We start from the raw sequence: 9,928 nt of genomic DNA on the forward strand, positions 1-9,928 counted from the left end.
TTCAGTAATGCAATGATGGTCCGCATAATGAAAGAATAGATTAGGCTATCCATGTTCTTTTCAGTAATTGTCTTTGCTAAACATTTTTGAGTGGATTAGTTGTGTATTTCCATGTGGAGCTTACCGAGAAGCAATGCGTCTGGGCAGGAAGTCCCCCGATGATGTGGTGCTCAACAACATGCCTTCCAGGAGTCATGCACAGGTATATGCTTTTTTGCCGACCCAAGACCAATCCTGCCTGCCTCTACCTGCCATTCAGATTGGTTATCCCATCCCATATGTTTCATATTTCCTCTTTGATTTGGGTGTAGTACATGTCCACCGTTGTCTGTGGTGATCTACCTAAGGCTCTAAGCACTCAAGGCAAGAGAGGTTGGGCTACCATATTTTCACTTCAGAATAAATCAGGTTAGTGGGTTGTATTTCGATTTTCTCATTGTGCTCTAATTTAATATGCATAATAGGTCTCCAAATTTTCACTTCTGAATTTTTTAGGCGCATTGGCTTTTCCAGGCTTTTATGTGTAATTGGACTGAGATGTAGTAAACTGTTGATTTTGTGCCAGAAACACATGGCAAAGACTGAAGAGGAAATGAGTATAGCAGTAATATTGCTAGAGTTAGTCATGGTATATATTTAAATACTTCACAGGCAGTTCTCTGAATTATTCTTTCCTTGACATCGTATGGTAAAACTTATCACATGTCTGCTCACTATTTGAACAAATGGTTCCAGTACATGTTTTGTTTCCCGTGGCCCAAACCCTAAAACTACCCACATTTTTGGAGATCATGTTTTTAAGCTTCAAGCTGAGCACCTGATGCCTGGTGAAAATAAGGATAAAGAGAACATGCCTCCTCTTGTGAAAGAGGGTGCCATGAGCTTCTGTAGTTTTTGCAGTGAGAAGCTGAAATAAGGGACTAAGGGAGAGATATCTACATCTATCAGTAAGTGATCAAGTGTGGTAAATGTGTGCGTGTCTGAACTTGAGTTTGGCTGTTTGGACCTCATTTTCAGTGGCTGTCGGATGTTCGACACTTGTGTTACTATCATGTATCTGAACCTATGTTTTCAGTATGTATTTCGGAAAGGAAATGGTAAACTATGATATCAATAAATGTTTATTTTGTAAGTCTGCAATTTATCCGTGGCGTTAGCACGGGCACCTTACTAGTTGTATATAGTTCGAGAATTTCTCTGGGAACTTTCTTTAGGATTATTATCAGCACTAGATACATACTCACTTTCAGAATAATGTATAGACTGCTAGCTTCAAGAGAAGTTACTTTGTTTGATAGATTGCCTTGCTCTGTTTTGACATCTACTTGGTTTGAATGGTGCACAATTGTTATTTTAAGAAAATTAGAATGCCTAAGAGGAACAAGGTATCTTTACAACATGAAGTATAAAGGTATCCACTCACATCTTCTATCGACCGAGCTAGGCTCGATTCATAGGTTTTGTCACAATCACATCCATTATGTTTTGTTGTGCCAGAATGGTGTATAAATATAGCAATTGGATCTGTGATGGCATAACTGGAAATGCCCAGCATTGATAATGTCTTGGTGATCGATCTTCTCACCTGAAATTACAGTAACCAAAGGGTGGATGTGAATGCAGAAGTAATAGAAAGCATGGCAAGGGTGTTCTGTCTCACACTAAACCTGCAACAATCAGATTCAAATTCAGTAAAGCATGAGTTACATTGGGTTCAGACATTCGGACAGCATCTCAGGCAAAATATAATTTATCAAGAATGTTACAGAATCACACGGACAAGCTGAGCGCAGGCCTGAGTACAACATTTCCAGAGGATCTGCCTTGCTTTGCTATCGCAAAGTGGATCTGAACATGAGCTCCATATTTTTCTCCGTATGCATGATCGAGCAATCATACTGCAAATGGTCCCTAATCTGAAACAATGCAAACAAATCTCGGTCCCGTTATCGCAGAATTAATGCGCACGACATAGCCTGCATACTGATACACCGTTACAAGTTGGAAAACATCTAGCGGTGGACCCAAGATCAAACCATCCGTGTCTCGCAAAAAAATTGTGCTGTGTGGTGTTGCCAGTGTGACCCATACAGCACCATTAGATCATTACAAATGTCAGTTTCCGTGCATGTGATGACCTAAGGGTTGAACGAGAGAAATGGTCCTCCTGCAGTGCGCCAACTCGTGACTGGGATGCAAAGATCAGAGCAGCTTCAGATGGTCCTGAGCAATCCTCGCGCATTGGACTGTTATGGGCAAAAACATTTATCCCTCTTGTCATGACCATATGAGAGCCCATCAGGTGCACAACAACCATCTACTCCAGATGCTATTGACAGACATTCTTTGGAACGTATGAATCTGACAAAGGAATAAAGATTCAAACCACATATACAGACAGATCGGTCCTTAATGGAAAAGATTACAATGGATCACTGTTCCTTTTACAGATCAGTGACAGGTATGGGCGTGCGCCCATGAGCAATTGACAGTCAGGCACCATTTGGAGCAGGAAAAAAGTCCATTTTTGACCATCCAACTATTGCCCGAGTTTGATTTTGGCCATTGAACTCCAAAACCGGGTATCTTCGACCATCCAACTATCAAAACCGTTCACTTTTGGCCATCCGGCGGTTTTGCAGGGCGGTTTCGCTGACGTGGACGCCACGTGGAGGTGGGGCCCACTTGTCAGCCATCCTCTCTCCTCTTTCTCTTTATTTTCTCCCCCCTCTCTCTCCTCTCTCCCGGTCCCTCTGCTCGGCGGCCCCCTGCTGCCTGCTGCCGCCGGCGCGCCGTCGCCCCCTGCTCGAGCAGTGACGCCGCCCCTGCTGCCGCCAGCGCGCCGTCGCCCCCTGCTCGAGCAGTGCCGCCGCCCCTGCTGCTTGTGCTGCCTGCTGCTACCGCCGCTCCTTGTTGCAGCAGGCACCGCCACCACGTACTATAGCCGGCGCCACCTGCCGCAGCCGCCGCCCCTTGCGGGCCACTCTGCTGCAGCAACGGTGCTGGAGAGGAAGGAGGGAGCAGCGCTGGGGCCGCCGGGTCAGGAGAGGAAGGAGGGAGCGGCGGTGGCGGCCGCCGGGGCAGGGGACGAAGGAGGGAGCGGCGGTGGCGGCCGCCGGGGTAGGGGAGGAAGGAGGGAGCAGCGCTGGGGGCCGCCGGGGCAGGGGGTGCGGCAGCAGTGGGGAGGAAGGAGGAAGCGGCGGGAGGGAGCCGCCGGGGCAAGAGAGCTGTGGCGGTGGTGCCCAGGGGAGGTGCGGCGGGTGCGAGGACGAGCACCGCTGCTGGCTCGCCTGCACGCCGCCGCGGACCACGCCTGCGACGTGGAGCACGCCTCGCCGCGGCGCCCAGCCCCGGCCGCCGTGCCGGCTCCGCGCAGTCCCCGCTGCCCGATTCGCGCGGCCCCTGCACCGGCTGCTGCTCAAGCCCGCCGCCGCCGCCGCCCAGCTCCCTACCACCCCTGCTACGGCTCGCCGCCGTCCAGCTCCGCGCTGCCCCTGCACGGCTCGCCGTGGCCCAGCCACTGCCTGCTGCTCCCTCGTCCTCACGTTCACCGTGCGCGGCCGCGGCTTCCTGGCGGCGCCGCTCGCGCCAGTTGCCCGGCGTCAGGCTGCTGCGCGGCACCACAACGGCCTCGACGCCAGTCCCTGCTCCGCCCGCCGCCGGCCGTCTGAAGGGAGGAGAGAGATGAGAGAGGAGAGAAAGAGGGAGACAGAGAAAAGAGAGAGAGTGGGGGTACCACTGACAAGTGGGCCCACCTCCACGTGGCGTCCACGTCAGCAAAACCACCCTGCAAAACCGCCGAATGGCCAAAAGTGAACGGTTTTGATAGTTGGATGGTCGAAGATACCCGGTTTTGGAGTTCAATGGCCAAAATCAAACTCGGGCAATAGTTGGATGGTCAAAAATGGACTTTTTCCTTTGGAGCATCCTTACATTGTTGAAAAGCTGGGTGACATGGTAGTGGTACTGGTCATTTCAATATTAACATGAAGTTTTTACAAACTACACAAGATGCTAAAGATGAAACCTAGGAAATTTCTCAGATTTACAAGGGAACAACATACACATTCTAAAGATGCAGCACAAGCTCCACTTGATACAGCTGCCCATCAAATCTCAGACCCAAGGCTTCTGCAGGGTGAACAAGGCCATCAACCATTCCACCAAAAATATACACATAACAACCAGAAGTATCTACACATGCCCCATGGAAGGATCGGTAATTTGGGCACTGACCATCGATTCTTAGCCTTTTCCACATCCTTTTAGTCATTTTCTTGGAACCTGACTCGTATTGAAGTAGAGCTGGCGTATCTAAGATCCAAAAGTCATCCTTCCGTCGCCTTTGCGAGTCCTCTCCGCCATACACAAGGACCTTGCCTCCCAAGGCAAGTATTGCTGAATGCCCAACCCGTGGAAAAGGCATTTCACCAAGAGCACTAGACAAGTCATACTTTAGCTCCTTCCATTTTGGGCAATGATCACTAATATCAAACAACCAGACATCATTAAGAACCTCAAATTCTGATCCTCTACCACCAAACAGCACCATGCGTGTCCCACCAATCCAAGTTAAAGAGTGGCCAGAACGAGGTGGAGGCAAAGGCCATGTGTTCCCTATTTGATGCCAACTGCCGGATCGGAGGCCATTTGAGAGATCAAGAAGCCATGTATCACCAAGCCGGCTACCATAGAGCCCTATCCCTCCATGAATCACAATGAACTTATCATCAACGCCGCAGGCTGCATGGGCTCCACGTGGAGGTGGTGCAAGCAGACCCACCTCCAGCAGTCTCCATGAGATCCGCATCCTTCGAGGTTCTTCAGAAATAACTTGACCTATCCATGTATCATTCAAACGCTGGCCCCAGTCAGTGATTCCACCAAACAAGACTAACGTGTCCCCAACTTGAGTGCATGAATGACTGAAGCGCCCACTTGGAATGCCAGAGGCTAATTGCTGCCAGCTAAGTACAGTAGGCGGTCTATTTCCAGCTCCAGTTCCAGCATAAGCCACCCAAGTATCATCAAGGTGGTGACCTAACTAGAGCAATAGAGAACATCAGAAAACTAGTCAGAAACAGAAGACTGGGATAAAACACAATGAAAAAGGTTTTCATAATGGTAAGTGGTAACAAAAGCAGAGAATCATAGCATGTAATAATCCTAATTCCTATCACATAGGAGGAAGAAGAAAAAAAAGGAAAAGAGAACAATAACTACATATATATATATGTATGAAATGTTATGCTTTGATACCACCTGTTAGGTGTAGCGGCCCTAGGACAGATCTTGTATCGTTGAACAGAACATAAGGTTTTATATTGTGAAAACTATCAGGCAGAAGAAAAGGATTGGTAGCACATAGGAGGTAAGATCATTGAAAGTAGAGCTAGAACATAGATAAGAGAATATCAGAAAATGAATAGACTAATTTTCTCCTTTTCTTCTCCTCCGGACATGATACCTGCCCCTTTTATGGGGATGGACCAATGGACTCTAACCCAATTGACATAACTCTTCTGTGCAATCAAATAGAAACCAGGCTCAATCATAGGCCTGGACATCTTATTATAAAACTGATCACAACTAAGAGTTATCTAACTTATCTTCTTATACTTCCTGAACTTCTTGTGATGCTAACATCAGATTCCTGCATACAAACATATCTGTCACCGCCACCATGCTGCTGCATGCCTACATGTTGCCTCATACCTGCCATTACGAGCCAAGCCTTCATCCTCAACATTCCAACCTTTGGAACAAGCAGCTCATCCTCAACATATAGTTGACGCAGTCCTTGGTTGCCCCACATTGAGAAGGCATTGATGGTGAGCAACCCTGGTGTGGCACTGTGGTTATACATCATGGAAGCTATCAGTGACTTGGGCAGGGTCAGCAGTGGCACAATAACATTGTTGTCCCAACGTGTGGTGATCGATCAACAGAGCAACATAGACAGCTCCACAATAACAGAGAGAACATGGCGACGGAACAATGCAGGGGTGGACCTAGCCAAGAAAATGGGGGGCGACCTGCTAGTATAGAAGACTATAACTTCACCGAATACAGCATTTGTCCATTGAAACAAAAAAACTGAGTGGCAGCCTATGCCCTCACTCAGCCCAACGTAGGTCCGCCCCTGGAACAATAACAGCATTTTTTTTTCCTGTCTGGTAGCGATGCAGATGAAGATAGCGCACTGGAATCAACAGTTGCATAGTTTGTGTTGGTCCCTTGGTCAATTTAGTAACATGGTAGGTGCAGCATCATGCTGTCCCTCCTTCAACTTGTTGCTTTGCACTGCATAAACTTCACACCCATAGTTCTCATCCAGTGAGTTCCTTTTTTGAGTTAAGCGGGATTCCTCCCGTGTCTTGATCATGGAAGAGAAAGCAGCACCTCAATGTCAAGCTTCCAGAAGGCATCATAGAAATGTTAGCCTTGGGGCCTTCCTGAAGCTTGTGCCTCATCAAGGAACAAAATATTTAATGAAGGTTGCAACCCTTGACCTCTCATGACATGTTTCAGTGGTCCCCATATAACCATAAGAACTAAAGATTTAATGACGCACACTCATCGTCATAGCACATGTAGATCTTAACGCAGAGAGTACCATGTCCACCTCTTGCAGAATCCACATAGTATGCATAGTGTCGAATATTTGCGGATTGTCAACATCTACTCTGTAGCAAAAGCAATGGTGTTTGATACCAAATGATGTGAACCTTTCTCATAAGGGTTACTCCCGTGCAAAGCATAAGTGTCGTGATTTGAAGGAGCAGCAGGTGGAGCATGTGATAGCTTGACCGAAATGCATAGACAGGCACCATGAGAGAGCAACAACAACCACAGCGAAATGCAGACAGATGCAAATGGTACTGGATTTGGATCTAGGCAGTTAAGGCCAGGGTTAGTATTGGTTTTGTACCAATATATTGAATCTAGGGAGAATAATTTTCCTTGAAGCACCATTCTTATTTCTACAGCTATTATTAGGATCTTGACTCTTAGATCAGAAGACTACTGTCACAGGATCAGGGACTCAGACTCCTTTTAGACCAACGGGCACTATTTCTTTCATATTGGTTGGAAATGGTCTTAATCTTATAGCACAAAAGGTTTCTCTTTCAGAGTAAAATAAAATTGTATCTACATTTTTCTTTAACCTACTTGACAAAGCTACAAAGATTGTATTCAACCTACATGTCAACACCAACAACCAATCAGGAGTTCAGGACGACAGAAGTAGTGCTCACATTTAAGTAGAAAGAGCAACCTAAATTTTCAATCTGGAATAACCAATGCAAACTCAAAAAGTAAGCTTAAACAATAGCCAAAAGGACCACAAAACACAATCAGTGCATCAATGTTGAAAAGTATAGCTTCCAGCTAGATAGAACTAAAAGTAGCCATTTCAGGTAATGCATATGAAGTACTACTCTGCTACAAATCTTGAATACTGATTTCCTATACCCACACGGTTCATGTATTACATACCATAGTCTTAACTAGATTAACAATTAGACTTTTAAACTAATTATAATAATTAGGTAAAAGATAATATCCTCCAAATCATCAAAAGTTCCTTCAAGTCCATTATTTCTGAGCCCTACTTCATCAAAGATAGGTAGATAACTAACCTTGACGAAAGAGGAAAAGAGGTTTTAAAAGGGTGGAACATTAGGAGGAGACAATATAGGTTATGGAGAATTCAACATTTTTTTTCTTGCTTGCTCTTGAATATAGGTTAATAACCAATGCTGTCACTCAAACAAAATACTCTGAAGGAAAGAAACCAACTTGATTTGTAAGATATATAGTTCCAGCTAATGGACTATTTGTATTTGATCCTTAGGATTCAATTGAAACATGAAAATAAACTCCTAAATTTTCCAAAATATCTTCTTCCTACAATTATGATGTACAAGCCTGTTGGTGAAGTTCTGCCTGACGTGCTACACTACTGCATATACCATGATATGTTACAGTAACAGGATACATGATACGTTGCATGAAGGCTCTCTAAACAATTGCAAGTTTACCATAACTATCAGAATTGTGCGAGTTTCATAATTGATGAAGCAATTTTTTTTTTGGAGATACCAGTGCAAAATTCAGTACTACATGTTGTACTTTCTCTGAACAGATCCCATGCCATTTTTTTAAGAAGGAAAAATGAATCAAGCAAATTGAAGCACGAACTAAACACCTGCAACACATACAAAGATTCTGCATATAATTTGCAGACTATAAGTAATCACAGCCGAGTCACCAGCAGTTCATCATGCCCAACCTAGTACTCTGCCCCAGTGATCGAATTTCTCCTAGTGAATCGATTCACAGAGCGCGCGCACAAAGCAATCACCGTTTCGACCTTAATGAACCAATTATGTAACAAGAACGAAGTGGTGAAATGATTTGGGATGCAAATTACCTCCCTCGCAGCCACCGCCGAAGAGCACAAGCCATCCAGCGACGAGGTTGAGCGAGTGCGACGCGCGGGGTCGCGGCGAGGCGCCCCTCACGGGGACGCGGCGCGCGGACAGGGCGCCTAGCCTGGCGACCTCGGCGTAGACCCTCCTCCAGGGCGCCGGGGGCACCCCGCCACCGCCACGCTCGCGCTCGCGCCGGCGCTCGGCTAGCGCGGCGGCCGTGCGGGCGCCCCAGTCGCGGCGGCACAGCGCCTCCCAGAGCGCGTCGGAGGAGGCCCAGGCCCGGAACGCGCGGCAGGTGGCGGCGAAGGAGAGCACGGCCTCGGGCGGGAGCAGGCGGAGGACGGACAGCAGCTGGTCGTAGCCCAGCTGCGCGACGGGCGGCGGCGGCGGCGAGGATGATGATGATGATGGTGCCCCCGCCTCCTCGTCCTCCATGCGGTCAGCGCCGCCGCAAGCCGCCTCTATGCCCCCACCGCATCCCATCGCCGGCCATGGTTGTCGCCATTTCTTGGCCCTTCCCCTCTTACGGCGCCATGATTCTTGGCTTGCTGGTTCGACTCTATACGCCATGGTTATCGACTTGTTTTGTGCTCGACTCTGCTTGGATCCTGTGAGAGCCGAGAAGTGGGTCTGTGGTGCCTTGGCTAGTGGAGGAGAAGCTGATTGCCAGGAGGAGAAGCCGGCTTGCGCTTGTGGTGGTGGTCATCACCTGGGCCATGGGGACAAAATGTCCACATGCTAATTGGTTGTTTTCAGAAGATTAATAAGGTTCCTAATTGTAGTTAATCATCTTGTTAGGTCATGCTGATTGAATGCTATGCCGCGTTTAGTCCTATCATATTCAAAATTCCACCAACACATAAAAATTGATTTTTGGGGTTCCCAATTGAGATCCAGGCACCAACCAGTTTTAGTTTTAGAATCTGTAGAATACTAGAATCCTTTGATGCTAGAATTGTAAGGTGTGGTGTTACGCTCGCCGGTGTCAGTTCGTGACTCTGCGATTCCTTCTAAATTGAGCTTGAAATCCGATGGCGATGGTTTTAGTTTGGAGGAGGAAATAATTTGGCGGAATTTGGCGCGTTCCGGTGGCAGCCAGTGAGGATGGGACAGATTTCTTGTTTCTAGAGGGAGGCGTGGGGCATGGCGTTGATGGCTTGATGCATGCCCTTGTGATAACGAAGCTTTCATCTCCATCTGAGGACGGCATTTTCTTCTGCTCTTATCACAAGGCTGAGGCAGCAAACGGTCAATCAGACATCACCCTCTATCTAACCCCCCCCCCCCCCCCGAAGTTCAGAAACGTGTTTGTTTTACAAGCTAATCCTGACCAATTCCTACACCCACAACAGAAGAACCCCATACTTGAATATACTGACAAACACAGAGTTTACACAGTCACTGGCCAAACGTTGTTATCAAGCGAGCAGAATCACGTGTCTTGCAGAGAAACCAGGCATTACTGAACTTTCTCTCACATTGGTATGCTC

General features: G+C 47.2%; 1 protein-coding gene across 1 annotated transcript; it reads right to left on the reverse strand.

Moving 5' to 3' along the window:
• Window positions 1-3,895: 3,895 nt before the first annotated feature.
• Window positions 3,896-9,108, reverse strand: LOC120711846 (F-box/kelch-repeat protein At1g51550-like). Its single transcript, XM_039997507.1, has 2 exons — window positions 8,438-9,108; window positions 3,896-5,040 (listed from the first exon to the last, which is right to left on the reverse strand). The coding sequence occupies exons 1-2, from the start codon at window positions 9,006-9,008 to the stop codon at window positions 4,070-4,072; spliced, it is 1,542 nt and encodes a 513-aa protein (XP_039853441.1). The 5' UTR covers window positions 9,009-9,108; the 3' UTR covers window positions 3,896-4,069.
• Window positions 9,109-9,928: the final 820 nt, after the last annotated feature.

Source organism: Panicum virgatum, chromosome 6K (genome assembly GCF_016808335.1).
Source record: "Panicum virgatum strain AP13 chromosome 6K, P.virgatum_v5, whole genome shotgun sequence".
NCBI classification, from domain to species: Eukaryota; Viridiplantae; Streptophyta; class Magnoliopsida; order Poales; family Poaceae; genus Panicum; species Panicum virgatum.